At 39.9% G+C, this 24,592-nt stretch overlaps 1 protein-coding gene across 4 annotated transcripts in view; it reads left to right on the forward strand.

The window, feature by feature from the left end:
• The window catches only part of LOC124288075, a 45,527-nt gene extending 24,410 nt beyond the window's left edge, over positions 1 to 21,117 (forward strand). For 2 of the 4 annotated variants that reach the window (XM_046724646.1, XM_046724647.1), the window contains exons 2-4: positions 18,168 to 18,303; positions 18,456 to 18,545; positions 19,019 to 21,117. In XM_046724646.1, the coding sequence (XP_046580602.1) occupies positions 18,174 to 18,303; positions 18,456 to 18,545; positions 19,019 to 20,415 (1,617 nt within the window). In that variant the 5' untranslated portion in view covers positions 18,168 to 18,173 and the 3' untranslated portion in view covers positions 20,416 to 21,117. Of the gene's footprint in view, positions 1 to 14,820; positions 15,038 to 18,162; positions 18,304 to 18,455; positions 18,546 to 19,018 lie in introns of those variants that run through there. The other 2 variants (XM_046724645.1, XM_046724644.1) reach the window with 2 other exon arrangements.
• Positions 21,118 to 24,592: the final 3,475 nt, after the last annotated feature.

The raw sequence follows: 24,592 nt of genomic DNA on the forward strand, positions 1-24,592 counted from the left end.
AATTGTGTCGATAGCGAGATATAAAATCTCCTCGGTTCCATCAAGAAAAAGTTCAGTATCATCAGCGTATTGATCCAGCTTATAGTCCTTATCATTGATGACAATTCCTTTAATGTTTCCATTGTTTCTTATCATACAACCAAGAATCTCAGCTGCAAAAAGAAAAATGTAAGGGGAAAGTGGGTCTCCCTGTCTACATCCTCGTTCATTAGCCAAAAATTCAGAGAGATTACCATGTTGGATGACACAAGATGTTGTTTCAAAAGTCAACATATTTATTTATCTTATTATTTCAGGGCCAAATTCAAATTTATGTAAAACTAGGTTGATAAAATCTTTAGAAACAGTGTCAAAAGCTTTTTCAAAATCAATCAGAATTAGCAAGCCAGGAATGTTTTGTTTCTTTGTTTCGAACATTATGTCATATAGCAGTCTAGTATTTTCGCTAATAGTCCTACCTGGTATAAAACCAGTTTGATTACAATGAATAAGATTATCTAAAGTAGCTTTTAATCCATGTGCAATACAGGAGCTGATAATTTTATTAATGGCATTGAGTACAGTGATAGGCCTCCAGTTTTTCAGTAATGTTCTGTCTTTATTGGATTTTGGAATACAGGTGATGACACCCCATTCATATTTGAAGACATTTCATTCTTAGTTGATACACATTTTTAACGAATCTATAAATCCATACTTTTAATTCTTTCCAAAAAACTTTAAAGAAATCAATAGGAAATCTATCAATCCCTGGGATTTTATTATTCTTCATCTTGTAAACTGCATTGCTAATTTCCTCCATACTGATTTCTTTTTCAAGATTCTACCACAGTATTTCTCGATTTTGGATTGTTTACATGCTTATAGTTCTCCAGATCAATTGTGGGGTCAAGCACTAGGTTCCAGTATCCAACAATTGCTAATGAATCAATTTCACATTTTAAAATATTTTAAAATAGATTAATATAAAATTGAGGTTCATCATTATTAGGTCCATAGAGATTAATTAGTGAAATATCAGCAATAATATAATTGCCATTTTCATCTATTAAGGTCCTATCTATGTAGATATCAGTATCATTATTAAAACGTATGGCAACACCTCTAGAATTAGATTTAAAAGGAGCTATGTTGGCTATGTAGTTGACAGTGCGGCTGTCAGGAGAATAGAAATTTGGCGGTGTAGTCTGTCAGGAGAGCATGTGGTCGGTATGGTTGACAGAGTATCTGTCAGGAGAGCAGAAAGTCGGCGGTGTAGTTGATAGAGCGTCTGTCAGGAGAGCTTGTGGTCGGTGTGGTTGACAGAGTATCTGTCAGGAGAGCAGAAAGTCGGCGGTGTAGTTGATAGAGCGTCTGTCAGGAGCGCTTGTGGTCGATGTAGTTGACATAGCATCTGTCAGGAGAGCAGGAAGTCGGCGGTGTAGTTGATAGAGCGTCTGTCAGGAGAGCACGTGGTCATTGTGGTTGACAAAGTGTCTGTCAGGAGAGCCTGTGGTCGGTGTATAGGTGAAAAGAATGTCTGCGAGAAGAGAAGGTCGGTTGTATAGTTGATAGCGTCTGTCTGGAGAGCAACAAGTCGGTGGTTCAGAGGCCATGAGAGAAGAGGATTGTCGTTTCAATACGTTTAAAGATAATACTTGTGGCTTCCTTCCTTGACCAGTAATCGGTTAAAGGACTGGCTGGCTCGGGACTAGTCTGCTGTGTCAATCTGTGTCTGCAACCTCAGTAGGTCGGCACTATACACCCGAAGGCAGCCCTGATCAAGATGTGTTCCCTCATGCAAAAATGCTATGTTCATTAATGTAACAATGTTATATTTCCGAATGTAACGGTGCTATATTACCGAATGTAACAATGTAATTGTCCAGAATGTAACAATGTTCTCTCCAGTAACTAACAAAGTTCCATTACTGTGTGACAATGCTCCGTCCCTCTACACAGCACCAAAAACCGGATAGTAAACCATTGAAATATACGTAAATACAGTAGGAAATACATGCCATGACCGGGTTTACGTATGTTTTCAGATATTTCCTAACTTCGGGGATATATTTCATATGAATCTATACCTTTGAAACATATGCTCATCGTACATTTTCGTATGCACAAGCACCTCGTTCATGTAGGCCCTGACCGGATTGTCGGGGATTTCCAAATATGAATTGCAAAACAGATACCCCGGTAAATACATGATCATACAGTATTTCCAATGCATTCCTTTGAATTTCAGTGGGTGCTGAAATTTCCGATTTCGTTCTAAGTTTACTCGGGTTGGAAACATGTGAATTTACTTAGGTGGGAAAACACAAGTAAATTCTCAAATTTGCAAATGTTTACACACCTTAGATATTTATGTATCATATCGGATTTCAGGGGCATGTATATGAACGGTTCTTACACCATCAATCTTACCTGTATTCAAGCAAGATGATCATATGTTTCCATCATGTGAATTACTTGGCTCATGTAATTTCACTTTCACACATTTTAGTACGTTTGAAATCAACGTTCACATGACCTAAATATTCTTATCACCAAAGAGCCTGACAAAGAAAGCGGTATTACGCAAGCTAACACGCCTTATTAAGCTGCACTCGCTCTTGCTACCAGTATCAGTTACACCTTGTCTGTGGTGTTGGCAAATCTTGTGAGGTGCATGTTTCGAGGGATTGAAAGGTTCAGTGGTGAACAAAGGGCGATGCGTTGCCCCTTTGTCCTAGCAAGTGTCCCTAGCTGCCCCAAAAGAATAGCACTTTGTCTCTCTTGGAGCACAGTCAAATATGCTACACGAACCAACTCGTAATTCCTATTTCTGTTCAGCTCGCGCATCACTACTGTACAATAATTGTGGCAGTACATAATTGGAATATTATTGCACTTGCTGTAATAAACGCCATACATAAACTTTAAAGTTTGTTTCACTAACGCAAAAGTATACAATAAGAAACAATGCCATATCAAATTATATATTCTGTGAGACATGAAATGAAAAATGACCGGATAGCACAGGCCGGGTGTGTTCTCTGAGTATATCACAGATATGTTGGATCTCCGTGCCTTTTGTGAAATTCGTCTATATTGTCCTGTTTAAATTGACGATCCATAAATCAGATTGCGAGTAAATATCACGTAATTAATTGTGATGTCGCACTGCTGTAAATTTCCCTGTCGAAGAAGTCATTCTCACAAGATGTATATTCCCTTGTTTGGAGAAGATCTATGGCTATTACGCCCCAGTGTTGCTAAACATCTTATAGGCCTTTAGTCTGACACAGACGCGGAGTGAGTGAGTGAGTTGAGTTTTACGCCGCACTCAGCAATATTCCAGCTATATGGCGGCGGTCTGTAAATAATCGAGTCTGGACCAGACAATCCAGTGATCGACATCATGAGCATCGATCTGCGCAATTGGGAACAGGCCCCGATTTCTCGAAAGAAACTTAAGTCTGAGTTTCGACTTACGTAAGAGTTTTTACTCAAATCTGAGAAAATGCATTTCCCAGAAGGAACTGAATTCGATATTTAACTCAAACGTAGCAGACAATTTGGGTTTGTAGGATAGATTACTGTGGTTGTTTCGTCTTTTTATTTATAAAATGCAGATGAGTTAAAAATTCAGCTGTTTCAAGTTGTCAAACTCAGTTTGAAATTTGAGTAAAAACTTAAGTTTGTTTCGAGAAATCGGGGCCAGATGACATATGTCAACCAAGTCAGCGAGCCTGACCACCCGAACCCGTTAGTCGCCTTTTACGACAAGCATCGTCGCCTTTTATAGCAAGCATGGGTTGCTGAAGGGCTATTCTACCGCGGACCTTCACGGGTCCACAGACGCGGACATCGCCTGTTCAGGTTCAGATCTGACAGATGCTGAAAATATCATTCCGACATGAATACAATATTTCAGTGTTTTCCTAAGTAAGTGGAGATCTTTCTACAACATTGGAAATAACTGTATCGTTGTCCTTCTGATATTCCCCCGAACGAAAGCTCTACCCATTTAGGGCACAATGTGTAAGTTACAGAATTGTAGGAAATAGTCTTAAGACTTTTCTACTTTGACCAAGATTCTTCGAACTTGTAACAGTCGTTTGAGAAGATCAAAAGAGAAAAGGGTAGTGCGCGATGTATATGACGGACGTATATGGAGAACGTTCGAAGAACTTTATAAATACAATAATAGAAATACCGGTTATGTTTAAAACGCACCTTCAATCTGATAGCCAGAGGGATTATTGTGAAAGATCGCAGTATGTATCATCATAAACGGGCCAAGATAAAAGTACATGTCATTCATCTCCACATTATATCCCTTTTATAGACACGGGACATCGTTGTTACAGGTAGGGCAAACACTTTATTCTAAAGTATCTGCCGGTTTCACGCTACATACATGTGTTCAGATTGTCGAGAAAACTAGCGACCCAAGTTCTCCTCCATCACACCAGAGACCACATAATCTATCATATGGCCTTTGATCACACATATAATTGTATAGATACCCAGTGTTTATTGATAGCGACGAAGCAGCTTATCAAAATTTACAGCCGACAGTATCATCTGCATTACTCTCTTACATAAGGGGGGCGGTGGGGTAGCCTAGTGGTTAAAGCGTTGGCTCGTCACGCCGAAGGCCCGGGTTCGATTCCCCACATGGGCACAATGTGTTAAGCCCATTTCTGGTGTCCTCCGCCGTGATATTGCTGGAATATTGCTAAAAGCGGCGTAAAACTAAACTCAGTCAGTCAGTCAGTCAGTCTTACATAAGGTGAAATATCACAGGATTGTCATGGTAACGATAATTTGGCATACTATTTATTGTGTTGTTCTTTAATCTGTGATTAGAATTTAAATCAGTTATGACGTGAGCATGTTAAGAAAAGAGAAGCTGTAAATCGACATGTATGAGGATGTTTTGTTACAGTCATGATTATATGTGAATCATCACTGAAATGCAGTTGTTTATTTATCATTTGTTTATCAATTATTTTAGAAAAAACACCAAATACTCGATGTATGGTATTGTATCAATGCAGCTGACATGTATAAAATATGTCCAAACATATTTGTATATGAGGAAATCACACTTGAATTTCCATGGTGGTAAGACTTCCGTCCGTTGTTGGGACGTCGTCTGTCATACAGACCCTGAAGCAAATATATCCAAGCCCACGCAAGTCTACAAAATGTGGCAAGTCTAGATTTTCACAGCTTCAGGAGAAAGTCTCAGGGCTCCTTTTCCTTATATAATATTCTTTTTTTACTATCAACTTTTTTTCTGTAAAATATGTTCATATCAGAGACTAGTTGTTAATCTAGTTCTGACGGGTAGAAGACAAAAGACAAAATGGATACTAGTGCTGTTACATTTTTTAATTATATATAAACATTCGTCCTTGTCTCGGGATAAATGTATATTTTCCACCAAATGTACATTCGGAGGATATCGAAATCTAGGTTAAGCTAGTTGAATCATATTTACAATTAAAAGACCCAAACAATGGTGTGTTGTCCACATTTTTGGTTTTCCATAGTCACAGAACGATATTTTCTCCCCTTCCGTCGCTAGGAAAACTCACTGCAGGGTTCGGGTTATGGAGAGCCATACCGAACACCCACAGCTGGCGGGACCAACATCTCCAGTAACATTTACATCTGCCAACGCTTAATTCGCAAGTGGTGAGGCAATAAGCTAATGAGGCTAAGGGTCCTGTACCATGTTTGTGAAAAATCTGTGATGCCTTATATGAAGTCTATCATCATCATAATTTTGATAGTAACAAACAAGCCCATTTAAATTGAGCCCCAGGGAGACACGAGATTCAGTCCGGCTAGCCATGGCTGCAGTTAGCTATAGATATGTTTACTTTGTAACCCGACCTCCAAAGTGAGTTAGGGTTCTTGCAGGTGTTAACAGACCCTGGACCTGAGGAGATCTAGACTTGCTTCATTTAAGGCTTTAGCATTGCACATAGGGCTTGGCAGTAGGGGAAATAATGTGGTTCAGGGACTGCGAGACAGACTAAACAGTAAGGAAAATAATGTGGTTCAGGGACTGTGAGACAGACTAGAAAATGCATGGCAACCTACACTTCATTGTGCCTATCACTTTAAAACACAAGGGTTATTTCCTTTGGGTTAACTGACAGGCTTTCGGTGTCAAATTATTTGGAACTCCAGCCAAAGGTGATGTTATGCTGTCTTGAAATATGGCCTTTTTGTAATGCCATAATGATAAGTGATTGTTGTACATATGATGTTTTTGAAGGATAATATCAGCGTACTAATACTTTGCACGTGTTCCCCCTCTTTCCATACCCGTAAAAGTTAACTTTCCAATATATGCCTGTAAGAAAATACTGTAAAGTAATGGGATTGCTGAATTTGGCCACCGGAGGTAGTAACCACAGCACTCTGGTTTTACTGCATTGGGAGAGGACAGAGCTTGGCAAGATACTAATAAATATGCTTGTCATTTAAACCTTTATCGGATATTTGTGGAATGTGATTTTATAATTGAAGATGCTCCCTGCACCTGTAGCCCCAATGTAGATGTTGTTAGTCCAAATTACTTCGTTTCTTTTTTTCAATTGAAATTAAGATCTTTGCCTTTTATCACAATATGTAATATATTTTCAGTCTTAATGTGCCTTTGTCGGGAATCAAACACCGGTTTTTAACCTGACAAGCGAACGCTTTAGCCACGAGCGTACCCCATCATTCCTTGATACTGTTGGTACATTTATTATACATTCAAGATTGAACCCAGTTTTGTCACCATATATCCTTCTGTTTTTATGTTAGTGACATGATCTTCACACTGATAATTTAAAAAGTGGAATATAAATAATGATTGTTTGCGATCTTTATCCAATTTAGTTTTCCATTGATCTAGTAATTTTCAGTATCTGTTTTCACGAAATTCTGTATGAAGGTACTTTTAACAGTTTCACCCAATAACAGTAAAGCATACAGATAATACGTTTCGGTACTTTGATAGATTAATAAGTACATATTATATTCCATGATATTGAGATACCAAAATGATTAACATGATTATATAATGTATAACAAATTAGACAGCAAAAAGCAAAAGCAAAAAAGAAAACGCATGAGCAACATAATACTGTCAGGTAGTAAGCTTTCAACAATTATCGAAACTTCTTAGTTATGAGCTAATTGCAATCACTACAATTTCCTATAGTCTGCCCAACAGATGAAAACAAAATAGGTCTAATATGAAAATTATGAGCTAATTGCAATCACTACAATTTTCTTTAGTCTACCCAAGAGGTGGAAACAAAATATGTCTACAGTATATTCCGTCGGGTAACTGAAATTTGAGAAAACGTCCGTATGGAATAATACCTGTATTCCGAATCAAAAAGAGGTCACACCAAGTATGTGCATGTTCACACATTTACAAAAGTAATTTACACCGGGAATCATTAATACATTGTTATCATCTTTTATGAAAGTATAGATAATGAAATTTGTTCAGTTATGATCAGTCGGATAACTCATACAAGTGAGAACTAAAATTAGGGACCTACCGGTTCATGTCTGTGTGAACACATTCGTCTAGATCTGTGTTTTATTGTAATTAGCAGTGTCTCCTAGTATAGCATATATAAGAAGAGTACCTAAGGTCAGTTATTTAAACTGTTATGTAATTTCCATTACAAAAAATATAAATGATATTACCTATTGATCAGAAAGACTTATCAATACCCCAACACCGACCACCGACACCACCCCACCCTAGGCCTACCCCATGCCACACCCTCTCCCCCGCACACACACACACTCCCTAACATACATATCGCTCTGGCCCATAGACCCGATATTTGAACCTTTTAAACAGACACCATGTGTATGTCAAGAAAGACACGTACGTTATTAGTGTTGCTCAGTCATGGGTATCACTTTACCATGTGTTACTAATTATCTCAGTACATTATGGCGTGGTCGGACGCGCTAACGAATCCTATGTGACAGTTACATTATAGCACCATTGAAATACATGTTAAAGTAGTGCTAATCTTGTAACACTATACTTACTCATTTCCAACCATTTACGCATGTACAAAATATATGACAAACCTAACCCTGGTCATACGAGATTTCAAGGGTATTGAAATGCATGTCCTACAATCACAGCATTTACATATGTTACACATGTTAGGAAACACATGGAAACAATGGCCAGATTTACACACCTGTGAAATACATGTAAATGCAGAGTCGAATGTTCGTTTATTTTAACACCCTTTTAAACGTGTGTAAATCTGACGGCCAGATGATACGTAGATTTCAAACGTTGTTCATATGGCCGCCGGATGAAACGAGTATTTCCTGACGTTAGTAAATTTGGGTAATACAGTCATTTTGTGTGGTGTTATGTAACGATGTTATGTTTCTTTATCTAACAACGTTCTGCCTTTTATGTAACAATCATATGACCCTTAATATAACAATGTTTTCTCTCTTAATGTAACAATTCTGTACCTTAATGTTTCAACATTTGCTCCCTCAATGTAACAAAGTATTACGCCGCGTGTGAGCTGGATATGTGTGGAATCTTAAGCTTATCATTTTGTCGGAACATGAGCTGTAGTTTGGATAGTGCCGCGGATTAAGAAATCATAAGGGGCATAGCAACATATTTTACAGACGCTTCAAAGAATTCTGTAACTAGCGCACACTGTGGGTCAGAGAGAGAGAGAGAGAGCGAGAGAGAACGAGAGAGGGGGGGGGGGAGGGGCGGAGAAGAGATAGGGAGAGGAAGGGAAGAGGGGATGGGGGAGAGAGAAAATGCCACCACCACCCACCCACCACCACCCTTTGCATATCACTACCTCCAACTACCCATATTTAAGCATGTTTTTACAATAATTTTATGTACGAAATTGCTAAGCCCCATTACCTCCCCAGAACAAAAAGCGTCCGCGGAAAGGGGCGACTGGTGACGAGTGGTGATGTGTGTTCTTTTAGGTCACGGAAAGAGACGAGTGGTGATGTCTGTTCATTTAGGTCACGGAGAGGGACGAGTGGTGATATGTGTTCTTTTAGGTCACGGAAAGAGACGAGTGGTGATGTGTGTTCATTTAGGTCACGGAGAGGGACGAGTGGTGATATGTGTTCTTGTAAAACATGTGTGTTCTTCATGATACATCTGTCCTCGGTCTCAGGGTGGTTGCGTTACACCAGATCATATATTGACAGCTGTATTTTGTTTTTTGTATAGGTTTTTGTATTATCCAATGTTGTATAGCAGATGATATATATGTGCTTGGTCCGAGGCTGGTGCAGGCAGTGTGAAGCTGGAATACAGATTCAGATTCAGATTCATTTTTATTCAGTATTTCGGGCCTAAAGGCCTATAGTACAAATACACTTGCTACAATTATATGCACGTGTTGGTTGTGGTGACATTTCTTGCATTAAAGACATGTTTTAAATAAATTGCAATAGATTTGATAATATCAATATTTTTAGAATTTAACAGACTGGACAATGTTTGTTCATCTCTTACAGGTGTTTGTACAAATGATAAATACTTAGTTCTTAAATCTAAATATTTGGTACACACAAATAATACATGAAATTCACTTTCAATATTACCTGTATTACAATTTTTACAGATGGATTCATTTACATCATTGAAAGCTCTATTGGGTTTGCGTAAATAGTGAATTCTAAAATCATGAAAGCCAATTCTAAATTTACACAACGCCCGTATTAATGATTTGTCTTGTAAGTTCATAATATAAAACTCCGGTTCTAACAGAGATTTATGAGAAGAATAGTGTTCTAAGAAACTTGAATTATTTATAGACATAGACCATTCTTGGAAGAAAATGTCCTGAAGACGTTGCTTAAAAACATATAAATAATTACATTCATTTCCAACCATTTGTGAAATCCACACATGAGAAAATCCAGTCGAAAAAAGTAACTGTCTAACCTCTGATGCCCAATTAAGCTTGCCAATATCATCTTGTAGCTTTAGGAACATATAGCTTTGCCTTGGGTACCTATAAGAATCCATTTTTAATAATTTCAACCAAACTTTTATTACTCGTAATCTGGTGAGTACAAATATATTGCAACGCCCAGTTTCCCCTAATACAGCCTTATTTGAAGCATACTTTCCCAAATTTAGGAAGCATTTAAAATATGATGCATGAACCTTTTCTATACAATGAAAATATTTAGTTCCCCAGATTTCGGACCCATATAAAAGAATCGGTAAAATCTTACAATCAAAGATGGTACAGGCCGTTTTGAAAGAAATAAAATAATTCTTTTTGAATAACTGATATACAGATTGCATAGCCTTTGATGCTTGAACAGATAAATGTTTACAGGCTGTTGACCAATTTAGTCTGGATGAGAATATTAAACCCAAATATTTATAATACGAAACACATTTCAGCCTTGTATTACCATAATACCATACCTCATCCTTTTTTAGCACACCTCCATTTCTAAACACAATAATATTAGTTTTCTCAATATTAACACTCAAACCCCAAGTAATACAAAATTTATGCAAAACATTAAGTTGTTGCTGTAAACCATTAACTGTATAGGAAAACATATTTACATCATCAGCAAAAAGTAACATCATAATATCATCAATGTCTTGAGATATAAACACACCATGTTTACAGGATTTATATATTTCTGCAACAAGTTCATTTATGAAAAAAGATGAAAAGAATTGTGCTTAAAATGCAACCTTGACGTACACCAGAACTTGTTGAGAACATATCAGTTTTACAATTACCAGTCTTTACACCAGATTTTACAGATGAATACATATTATGAAGAAGATTGTATAATTTACCATGGCAACCTGACTTAAGTAACAAATATAGAAGTTTGGCTCTATCAACATAGTCGAAGGCCTTTTTAAAATCTATAAAAGTACAGAAGAATCGCCCCTTAGGCTTCGAAAGATATTTGGAACATAAAGTCTGAAGGGTAAATATATTATCTGTAGTAGCATATCCGGGCCTGAAACCAGCTTGTGCTTCTGTTAAAATATCATTCAAGTCTATCCACACACGGAGGCGTTTATCTAGTATTGATGTGAATATTTTCCCTGAAACATTTAGGAGTGATATACCCCTGTAGTTGTTTGGGTCGGTTGCACAACCTGACTTAAATAGAGGTATGGTTAGTGCAGAGTTCCAGGCATCTGGACATATTCCAGAGTCTAATACTGAGTTAAATAGTGGTTTGAGGAAAGCAAGTAACGTCGATTGTCCAATCTTAAAAAATTCTGGAGGAATTCCATCTTCGCCAGGGGATTTACCAGTTTTCAGTTTCCTAATAGCCTCAGTGATTTCAAGTTCAGAAATATTATCAGACAACAATTGATCTATACCTGAGGAGTTCACACACTCATCACAATAATGGTTACTTATAAAATCACAAACATGTTGATCAAAGTCGTCATCTGTTTGAAGTTTAGATGGGTTTAAGAGATCCTTAAAATATAACTGTAGAGTATCTGGTGTTATTGGACATCCTTTGTTTTTATTCCGTAGAGAGCTTTTTAAACTGTTCCAAAATGTTTTACAGTCACCATACTTAGCGGCTCGACACAGATCGTCTGCTAAACGTTTTTCCAAATTGTCCTTTTTCATAGCACATATTTTTCTAAATTGAGCCTTAGATTCCACATACTTATCTAGGTTTTTCTTACACTCACATCTTCGGAATAAATTCAAGCTTCTGTATTTCTCTTTTTTAAGTTCTGCACATTCACTATCAAACCATAATGGTTGTTTTCTAGTATTCTTCATTTCTGAAGCTGGAATACAAAGGTAACCGTCTCATGCTCACAGCTCATGAGGGTCACTGAATTATCCAATGTTGTTCATCACTTATTGTTCTAGGCAGAAGTGTGGTCATCCATGGCAAATTAATTGGGTTAGACCCAACTGTAATGGTCACCACTGTAATCTACTATACATTCATGAAACAAATTATTAACCCACGAATTCAACATGCCCAGAAGCATACTTTCTTCAGATATTGTACAAACGCAGTACGTTTAATACCCAAATCCAATGTACAGTTCATTCACATACACACGTGAAACACATTTATAGGCCACCCTAATGCGACATTGCATCGACATACTCACTGGGAGTCTTCCTGCTGTTTTATTGGTCAGAGTGTTAAGGATGATGTATTTTTGTCTCCAGTGTGGCACCAGTCTTGATCTGGAGCAGAACACACTGCTCCGTCTTGATAATGTAGATGTTTGGATGATTGTGATCACATATGTTTGCAGCCTAAAGCTTTAACATACGGAAGCATGACACAGGTCGTTGGCCAACAGACACATGACATATAACACAGGCCGTTGGCCAACAGACATTTGACACATGACACAGGTCGTTAGCCAACAGACACATGACATATGACACAGGTCGGTGGCCCGCACACACATGACATATAACGCAGGTCGTTGGCCAACAGACACATGACATGTGACACAGGTCCGTGGCCCGCAGACACAAGCCCCAGTTCGCTGGCCAACATACACTTGACATATGACACAGGTCGGTGGCCAACAGACACTTGACATATGACACAGGTCGATGGCCAACAGGCACATATGACACAGTTCGTTGGCCAACAGACACATGACATATGACACAGGTCGGTGGCCAACAGACACTTGATATATGACACAGTTCGGTGGCCGACAGACACGTGATATATGACACAGGTCGGTGGCCGACAGACACTTGACATATGACACAGTTCGTTGGCCAACAGACACTTGATATATGACACAGTTCGTTGGCCTACAAAAACTTGATATATGACAGAGGTCGGTGGCCAACAGACACTTGATATATATGACACAGGTCGGTGGCCAACAGACATATGACATATGACACAGGTTAGAGGCCAACAGACACTTGACATGTGATACAGGTTAGGGGCCAACAGACACTTGACATATGACACAGGTTAGAGGCCAACAGACACCTGACATATGATACAGGTTAGAGGCCAACAGGCACATATGACACAGTTCGTTGGCCAACAGACACATGACATATGACACAGGTCGTTGGCCAACAGACACTTGATATATGACACAGTTCGGTGGCCAACAGACACTTGACATATGACACAGGTCGGTGGCCAACAGACACTTGACATATGACACAGGTCGATGGCCAACAGGCACATATGACACAGTTCGTTGGCCAACAGACACATGACATATGACACAGGTCGGTGGCCAACAGACACTTGATATATGACACAGTTCGGTGGCCAACAGACACGTGATATATGACACAGGTCGGTGGCCGACAGACACTTGACATATGACACAGGTCGTTGGCCAACAGACACTTGATATATGACACAGTTAGTTGGCCTACAAAAACTTGATATATGACAGAGGTCGGTGGCCAACAGACACTTGATATATATGACACAGGTCGGTGGCCAACAGACATATGACATATGACACAGGTTAGAGGCCAACAGACATTTGACATGTGATACAGGTTAGGGGCCAACAGACACTTGACATATGACACAGGTTAGAGGCCAACAGACACCTGACATATGATATAGGTTAGAGGCCAACAGACACCTGACATATGACACAGGTTAGAAGCCAACAGACACTTGACATATGATACAGGTTAGAGGCCAACAGACACCTGACATATGACACAGGTCGGTGGCCAACAGACACTTGACATATGACACAGGTCGATGGCCAACAGGCACATATGACACAGTTCGTTGGCCAACAGACACCTGACATATGACACAGGTCGGTGGCCAACAGACACTTGATATATGACACAGTTCGGTGGCCAAGAGACACGTGATATATGACACAGGTCGGTGGCCGACAGACACTTGACATATGACACAGGTCGTTGGCCAACAGACACTTGATATATGACACAGTTAGTTGGCCTACAAAAACCTGATATATGACAGAGGTCGGTGGCCAACAGACACTTGATATATATGACACAGGTCGGTGGCCAACAGACATATGACATATGACACAGGTTAGAGGCCAACAGACACTTGACATGTGATACAGGTTAGGGGCCAACAGACACTTGACATATGACACAGGTTAGAGGCCAACAGACACCTGACATATGATATAGGTTAGAGGCCAACAGACACCTGACATATGACACAGGTTAGAAGCCAACAGACACTTGACATATGATACAGGTTAGAGGCCAACAGACACCTGACATATGACACAAGTAAGAACCCAACAGACACTTGACATATGATACAGGTTAGAGGCCAACAGACACTTGACATATGACACAAGTAGGTGGCCAACAGACTCTTGACATATGATACAGGTCGTTGGCCAACAGACACTTGACATATGACACAGGTAGGTGGCCAACAGACTCTTGACATGTGATACAGGTTAGAGGTCAACAGACACTTGACATGTGAAACAGGTTTGAGGCCAACAGACACCTGACATATGACACAGGTCGTTGGCCAACAGACACTTGACATATGACACAGGTCGTTGGCCCGCAGTCACTTAACATATGACACAGGTAGGTGGCCAACAGACACTTGACATAGGCATTTGTCGTGTGCCTGTTGGCCACCAACCCATGTCATTTGCCTGTTGGCCACCGCTCTGTGGCGGTGACATAAAGACCCGCCATTAATGCTTGTCAGGATGTTTACTATATATGGGTATCCGGTTACCAACCTTCGATGGTGGCTGGCTGCTACATACGACTCATGTGACCAGGAAGAATAAAGCGAAAATAAGATCCTGGTTGTACAAGTAGCCGGCATCTACGCAGTGGTAACAGTCGCCTTAGTGTACCTGCTTCACACTGTATGCACCACCCTCGGGATGGGGCAGACAGATCATCTGATATACGAGAATCCGAACATATCCATCTATATCACGTGTGATTATCAGTTGTGAAGACTCATCTGTGACGTAATCGGATGACACTGGCTGGAATCGTCAGTCGGACGTGAGGTACTGTGTGTCTTCTACACTAGCCATTGCATTTCCACCATTAGTACGTTGTCTTGCGTTAAAGATGTGCACTGATTTGTTCTATTATGAATAGCTGTGGCACGGAAATATATCCCTGTGTCCTGTACAGTTGTAACATGATGCGATCCACATATAACAAATGTTGGTGTTATCAACATGTTTAATATGGAATATAGTTTGCGGGGATTTGGTTTAGAAAAGTGAAACAGCGATTGTTTGACGGTACTGAAATATGGCCCTTTTTCGCAGATTAAAACGTTGCTAATACTAGACTAGTTATGGCTGGTTTGGTTTGTTCCACACTATTTTCGCTGACCTGCGCGATAGCGACAAGTATAGGAGGATCGAAGAACGACCGGATATCAAAACATGGGAAATACAATAAGGGGATACACTCAGACTGTTGGTCTTTTTCCTTGAATTCTTGTAAGGATGAGGGTTCAAAATCACATTTTACATAGGAAATTATGCACTGCGTCATATCCTTTCAAAGAATTCAGGTAAACGAAGAGAATGATAACTGTTTGCCTTGTTATACATTCAGAAATACACGTTGTGTGCTTATCCTCGTAAATTAGACCGCAAAGAAAAGTACTGGTTGTATTATCATCAATAAGAAGAAGAGGGGCGAGCGAGAGAGAGAGAGAGAGAGAGAGAGAGAGAGAGAGAGAGATTTGTTTAAATCATTTCTCTGTTGTCTGTGTTTTCGTCACTTTGAATAAACATCTTCTTATCTTTAAATTTAATCCATTAACATTCAAATTCTTATCTCTTTTCTCTTCAAACTTTGAAACCCAGCTTCCAAATTAGGTGACCCAGAACTATCTTTAAATGGCACTCCCATCAAAGTTGTCAAGGAGGCCAAATTCTTGGATTCTAATTTTCGACTCCACTTTAACTTTTTTGTCGCATATCAAATGCCTAAAAACTAAATGCCTGAAGGCACTCGATTTACTGAAAGATGATTCTAACTCAAATTGGGGAGGGGATCAAGCTTCTCTCCTACACCTATACAGATCACTTGTCCGCTCGAAGCTTGGTTATGGCTCCATCGTATATGGTGGAACCTGTAAATGGTGATGAGGCTATTGACCTCATCACCTGTCTATAACTCTATCTTGTGGCTATTGACCTCATCACCAGTCTATAACTGTATAATGTGGCTATTGACCTCATCACCAGTCTATAACTGTATAATGTGGCTATTGACCTCATCACCATTCTATAACTGTATAATGTGGCTATTGACCTCATCAGCAGTCTACAACTGTATAATGTGCCTATTGACCTCATCACCAGTCTACAACTGTATAATGTGGCTATTGACCTCATCACCAGTCTATAACTGTATAATGTGGCTATTGACCTCATCAGCAGTCTACAACTGTATAATGTGGCTATTGACCTCATCACCAGTGTATAACTGTATAATGTGGCTATTGACCTCATCACCAGTCTACAACTGTATAATGTGGCTATTGACCTCATCACCAGTCTATAACTGTATAATGTGGCTATTGACCTCATCAGCAGTCTACAACTGTATAATGTGGCTATTGACCTCATCACCAGTGTACAACTGTATAATGTGGCTATTGACCTCATCACCAGTCTACAACTGTATAATGTGGCTATTGACCTCATCACCAGTCTATTACTGTATAATGTGCCTATTGACCTCATCACCAGTCTACAACTGTATAATGTGGCTATTGACCTCATCACCAGTCTATAACTGTATAATGTGGCTATTGACCTCATCACCAGTGTATAACTGTATAATGTGGCTATTGACCTCATCACCAGTCTATAACTGTATACTGTGGCTATTGACCTCATCACCAGTCTACAACTGTATAATGTGGCTATTGATCTCATCACCAGTCTATAACTCTATAATGTGGCTATTGACCTCATCACCAGTCTACAACTGTATAATGTGGCTATTGACCTCATCACCAGTGTATAACTGTATAATGTGGCTATTGACCTCATCACCAGTTTATAACTGTATAATGTGGCTACTGACCTCATCACCAGTCTATAACTCTATAATGTGGCTATTGACCTCATCACCAGTCTACAACTGTATAATGTGGCTATTGACCTCATCACCAGTCTATAACTGTATAATGTGGCTATTGACCTCATCACCAGTCTATAACTGTATAATGTGGCTATTGATCTCATCACCAGTCTACAACTGTATAATGTGGCTATTGACCTCATCACCAGTCTATAACTGTATAATGTGGATATACAACTGTTCCCGCCACACGATAGGCATTCAGCCAGCGCGATGGCTTTGATAGATGTGTCCCATTCGCCCCTTTCCGTAACCTACAAGAACACTACAAATACGACAAAAGGTGCTTTGATAAAGATAATCCCGGGTACTTAAATCGTTTATGGAATCATGTCATTGTTAAACACATTCTGAAGCTTATATATCGTCATATTGAAAGTACGAAGAACCTTTGTAACAGAATTTGTTTGTGTAGTTTTTAGTAAGGATAATGCCATGGACGGTGAGAGATTCAAACGCACGCACATGGGTTTGAGCGTATTTCTGACGTAACAAATGTTATATTTGGAATTACACTTTCTTAGTAAGGTACAGATTCTTGCCGTTTTGTTGGGTTAAGTCCAATCCGGGATTCGAACCCACACCCTCAGATTCAGGGACCTAATCGCCAGTTACAGAAGTAACGGAGGACTTGGTATGATAGATGTAGATGAATATTTTCTGGAATTAAACCTGTCCTACCTGAAACACAATGTTATGCAATGTTAAAAACTTAAAACCTCTGCAATGAGATTTGGACCATGAACCTGTTTTCTTGCTGGAATCAAAACAATGACAAAATATAGACTGTATGTTGCACAAAAGGGTTCATTTAGCTCTTGACTGAGTACGAAGGTCGGGCCTAATAGACTGGAAGTGCATATAAGTTTCAAATTTCAGTTGCATACTTTCTTGCTTGATCTGTTAGACCGCACTGCATAAACTGCTGGAGAAATTCTTTCAAAATGGAAAGATCAGACCCATGTGGAATGTACTGTAGCTTGATCAAGTCCTCAGTCATAGTGTAGTTTACTTTCAGAATGGTGAGCAATGGAAGGAACTCCCGACTCACGTGACCAGCACATGACCAGATGGCTTACTGAGGAAGCAGCTGAAGTGCTGAGGAGGAATGAACAAGGGAGACAACCCACTTCTGTCTCAGCCATGCAGCAGAACTACAGTGAGCATTTCATTCATTCAAGTCATGCATGCAGTTAGATAAGCAGGAGTATTACCAAATGAAATAATTGGTTTGAATTTATGTTTATGGTTCCTTGACCGGATGGGTATGACGTGAATATTGAGACCAGAGGTTATCTTGTTCTGTTGCAGGTGGCCCAGTGTCTCAGGTGGACTTGACCAATGCTTCCAATGTATCTGTCTCCGTTGGGGAGCAAGGAACTAAAGGATGTCTGTCCCAAGGTGAGATGATGCACAAACATACTGATAATTTGGTAAAGAGGACAATGGCGACAATCGCATCTCTTGAGTGCTGTTTTTGATCCCTGATGTAGCTGCTCAAACGTGTTATCCTGAAAATGAAAAGAGGGCATGGTAATAAGGAAGAAGGGTTGACTTAAAGATTTCCAGGGGCTTCACAATCCATAATAATCTTCCCAAATTAACTGAGGATTGGTTCTCAGGTTTTATCTCAGAAAATATTATTCAGACATAATGGATGTTCCGAAAAATGAACAGTTGATCTAAAATATTGACAGTATTTTCATTATGGAGCAGTAAGATAAATGCGTGTAAGTCCATACTTTCATCCTCTGTGGTAAGCTTAAAGATGGAAATTGTTACGTTTACGTGTATGCTTGTATGAATTGACAGCATCAGATCCAAACACCGCCCGCATGAACTGTTACCCAATTGTAGTTTCCTTTTCCCCACAGAACGTTTCCGTCAAAAGATGGAACACCTAAAGAAGTATTTTGTGGACATCCATGCCCTCCAGACAGCCAGACAACTCCTTGAGAAACATAATCATGTCAGCATCTGTGGAGCCCCGGGGGATGGGAAGACCAGCATTGCTCTGATGATCTGTGAGGCATATCAGCAACAGGGATATGAAACAGTCTTTGTGGAAAACATTGAACACTTTGATGTTGATACAATTTCTAAACGACAATCACACATGTTGGTTGTTTTTGATGATATATTTGGCTGTGTTACTTTCATTTCAAATCTGGAAAAACTGCATAAATTGTTTAGTGCTTTGGTTGATGATCGTGCTAAAACAGCTGCAGATATAGAGGTTTCAAAGAAGAAGAAGAATAAGGGTAAACAATCAAAACAGGAAGACAAATCTAATGAAGAAATCCCTGTCTACAGACTGAAGCTTGTGTTCACATCCAGGACATACAACTGGAAGGAAGGATGTTCCAGACTACATCAGTACAAAGTGGATCTGCTTACAACAGACGCTGTTCTTGATATGGCTAAAGACTGTCTCACGATGGAAGAAAAGAAACGTATGTTATGGTCCTACAAGTCCAAACACCCTGCATGCGATATCTCTGAAAAAGATATTTGTATCATCGCAGATTCAAAACACAGCATATTTGGATTTCCTCTTATCAGCAGACTGTTTTTCACCAATGCTGTCTTCCAGATGCACAACTTGCAATTCTTCAACCATCCACTGACCTACCTGAGATGCGACCTTGACACCATTGTCCGGGAGGGAAGCAATAGATCGGCAGCAATCATCATCCTCATCCTGTCTGATGGGAAACTGAATCTTGTTTCCTTGCAGTCAGGGAAAGCTGGACATGTAATGTTTGACGCTGTGAAGGAAGTAGTTCCTTGTTGTACAAAGACAGGCGTTGCCAATGAGATCAGCAACTTTACTGGGGTCTACTGTACAGTGGAGGATCACATGGCATCTTTCTCCCACCCCTCCATATACGATGCTGCAGCCTGTGCTGTAGGACATCTCAATATCGTGTTGCTGCTGGGACACTGCTCACTGAAATTCTTGTATGAAAGAGTGAGATTGGATAAGAGTTCTGAGTCAACAGGCATGGACGATGTCACAAACATGATCGCCATAACTCCCCAACTACACCCAACAGTAGTGAACAGATTGGTGGAAGGTATCCGACAAGGATGCTTCATTTGGACAATAAAACACCCAGTTCTCCGTGGCGAAAGGATTGCTTCTCTGCTTTGGACAGAGATCAATGATAACATAGTTGAGACTGTCCTACAAAGGGATGTGGACACTGGTGAAAGCTTTTGTACTTGGCTTCCCTCTCTGACAGTTACTTTCTATTCTCCAAGTCTTTAGAAGTTGCTGTGAGACTGGGTGACAGAGCACCTGATCTGTATGCATGTGTGGTAGCCTGTGTTACCACGACAAACTGGAACATCTGGAACACCTCGTTACAGTCATGGGTAAACATGGAGGATTTAATGTTGAATATACCATCCATGGGACAACCCTCCTGCTCATGGCTGCAAAGTCACCAAAATCAAAGGTGTTCAACTTTCTCATACAGAAAGGTGCTGATGTTCCAGTGAGGGACTGGAAAGGAAACACCTGTTTGCATTATGCCTGTGAATCAGGAAACATGGCAATAGCAACGAAGGTGGTGGAAACATGCCCTGCATTGATTAATTTGATGAATCATGAGAAGTTAACGCCTGCAATGATTTGTGCAAAACAGGTTGGCTTAATATTCTCAAGTTCCTTAAAGCAAAAGGAGCCGATTTAACATGTATACGCGGAAAGACTGTTTGCATTTGTCAAGTCAAAATGGCAACCTGTCAACTGTGAGCTTCTTAATTTCATTGAAAATATATGATGTAAGCAAGAAGGATAGCGAATTGAAGAAAACACCAGCTATGTTTGCCGCGGAAGGCGGACACTATGATGTTTATCATCTCCTTGTATCTGAGGGCGCTGATCTGACCATCACTGGCAGATTCAACACTGACTGTCTGATGTTGGCATGTGAAGGAGGTAACATATCTATTGTGAAACACATCCTATCAATGAAAACATGTGACATCAACAGACCGGGAGGATTATCAAGCCAAACACCAATAATGATGGCATTGAGAAGAGGACACTATGATGTTTATCGTCTCCTTGTATCTGAGGGCGCAGATCTGACCCTTACTGATGAAGACAACACTGACTGTCTGATGTTGGCATGTAAAGGAGGTAACATATCTATTGTGAAACACATCCTATCAATGAAAACATGTGACATCAACAGACGGATTGGATACTCAAACCAAACACCAATAATGATGGCATTGAGAAGAGGACACTACGATGTTTGTCATCTCCTTGTATCTGAGGGCGCAGATCTGACCCTTACTGATGTAGACAACACTGACTGTCTGATGTTGGCATGCGATGGAGGTAACATATCTATTGTGAAACACATCCTATCAATGAAAATATGTGACATCAACAGACGGGGAGGATACTTTAACCAAACACCAATAATGATGGCATTAAAAAGTGGACACTATGATGTTTACTATCTCCTTGTATCTGAGGGTGCAGATCTGACCTTTACTGATGAATACGACAAAGACTGTCTGATGTTGGCATGCAAAGGAGGTAAGATATCTATTGTGAAACACATCCTATCAATGAAAACATGGGACATCAACAGACGGGGAGGAAAGTCAAACCAAACACCAATAATGATGGCATTAGAAGGAGGACACTATGATGTTTATCATCTCCTTGTATCTGAGGGTGCTGATCTGACCCTTACTGATGCAGACAACACTGACTGTCTAATGTTGGCATGTAAACGAGGTAACATATCTATTATGAAACACATCCTATCAATGAAAACATGTGACATCAACAGACGGGGAGGATTACCAAGCCAAACACCAATAATGATGGCATTGAGAAGAGGACACTATGATGTTTATCATCTCCTTGTATCTGAGGGCGCAGATCTGACCCTTACTGATAAAGACAACACTGACTGCCTAATGTTGGCATGTGCAGGAGGTAACATATCTATTGTGAAACACATCCTATCAATGAAAACATGTGACATCAACAGACGGGAGGATACTCAAACAAAACACCAATAACGATGGCATTAGAAAGGGGAAACTATGATGTTTATCATCTCCTTGTATGTGAGGGTGCAGATCTGACCCTTACTGGTGAAAACAACACTGACTCCCTGATGTTGGCATGTGAAGGAGGTAACATATCTATTGTGAAACACATCCTATCAATGAAAACATTTGACGTCAACAGACGGGGAGGATACTTTAACCAAACACAAATAATGATGGCATTAAAAAGGGGAGACTATGATTTTTATCATGTCCTTGTATCTGAGGGCGCAGAACTGACACTTACTGATGTAGACAACACTGATTGTCTGATGTTGGCGTGTGAAGGAGGTAACATATCTATTGTGAAACACATCCTATCAATGAAAACATGGGACATCAACAGACGGGGAGGATACTCAAACCAAACACCAATAATGATGGCATTGAGAAGAGAACACTGTGATGTTTATCATCTCCTTGTATCTGAGGGCGCAGATCTGACCATTAGTGATGAAGACAACAATGACTGTCTGATGTTGGCATGTAAAGGAGGTAACATATCTATTGTGAAACACATCCTATCAATGAAAACATGTGACATCAACAGACGGGGAGGAAAGTCAAAACAAACACCAATACTGATGGCATTAGAAGGAGGACACTATGATGTTTATCATCTCCTTGTATCTGTGGGCGCAGATCTGACCCTTACTGATGAAGACAACAATGACTGTCTGATGTTGGCATGTAAAGGAGGTAAGATATCTATTGTGAAACACATCCTATCAATGAAAACATGTGACAAAAACAGACGGGGAGGAAAGTCAAACCAAACACCAATAATGATGGCAGTAGAAAGTGGACACTATGATGTTTATCATCTCCTTGTAACTGAGGGCGCAGATCTGACCCTTACTGATAAAGACAACACTGACTGTCTGATGTTGGCATGTAAACGAGGTAACATATCTATTGTGAAACACATCCTATCAATGAAAACATGTGACATCAACAGACGGGGAGGATACTCAAACCAAACACCAATAATGATGGCATTAAAAGGAGGACACTATGATGTTTATCATCTCCTTGTATCTGAGGTTGCAGATCTGACCCTTACTGATGTAAACAACACTGACTCCCTGATGTTGGCATGTGAAAGAGGTAAGATATCTATTGTGAAACACATCCTATCAATGAAAACATGTGACATTAACAGACGGGGAGGATGCTCAAACCAAACACCAATAATGATGGCATTAGAAAGAGGACACTATGATGTTTATCATCTCCTTGTATCTGAGGGCGCAGATCTGACCCTTACTGGAGGAGGCAAGACTGACTGTCTGATGTTGGCATGTAAAGGAGGTAACATATCTATTGTGAAACACATCCTATCAATGAAAACATGTGACATCAACAGACGGGGAGGATGCTCAAACCAAACACCAATAATGATGGCATTGAGAAGAGGACACTATGATGTTTGTCATCTCCTTGTATCTGAGGGCACAGATCTGACCCTTACTGATGAAGACAACAATGACTGTCTGATGTTGGCATGTAAAGGAGGTAACATATCTATTGTGAAACACATCCTATCAATGAAAACATGTGACATCAACAGACGGGGAGGAGTGTCAAAACAAACACCAATACTGATGGCATTAGAAGGAGGACACTATGATGCTTATCATCTCCTTGTATCTGAAGGCGCAGATCTGACCCTTACTGGTGAAGACAACAATGACTGTCTGATGTTGGCATGTGAAGGAGGTAACATATCTATTGTGAAACACGTCCTATCAATGAAAACGTGGGACCTCAACAGACGGGAGGATACTCAAACCAAACACCAATAATGATGGCATTGGAAAGAAGACACTATGATATTTATCATCTCCTTGTATCTGAGGGCTCAGATCTGACCATTAGTGATGAAGACAACAATGACTGTCTGATGTTGGCATGTAAAATGGTAACATATCTATTGTGAAACACATCCTATCAATGAAAACATGTGACATCAACAGACGGGGAGGAAAGTCAAACCAAACACCAATAATGATGGCAGTAAAAAGTGGATACTATGATGTTTATCATCTCCTTGTATCTGAGGGCGCAGATCTGACCCTTACTGATAGATACAACTCTGACTGTCTAATGTTGGCATGTAAACGAGGTAACATATCTATTGTGAAACACATCCTATCAATGAAAACATGTGACATCAACAGACGGGGAGGAGTGTCAAAACAAACACCAATAATGATGGCATTGAGAAGAGGACACTATGATGTTTGTCATCTCCTTGTATCTGAGGGCGCAGATCTGAACCTTACTGATAGATACAACACTGACTGTCTGATGTTGGCTGACTGACTGACTGAGTTTTGGTTTTACGCCGCTTTTAGCAATATTCC

Source organism: Haliotis rubra, unplaced genomic scaffold (genome assembly GCF_003918875.1).
Source record: "Haliotis rubra isolate DU_JTF1 unplaced genomic scaffold, ASM391887v1 Scf411, whole genome shotgun sequence".
NCBI lineage: Eukaryota > Metazoa > Mollusca > Gastropoda > Lepetellida > Haliotidae > Haliotis > Haliotis rubra.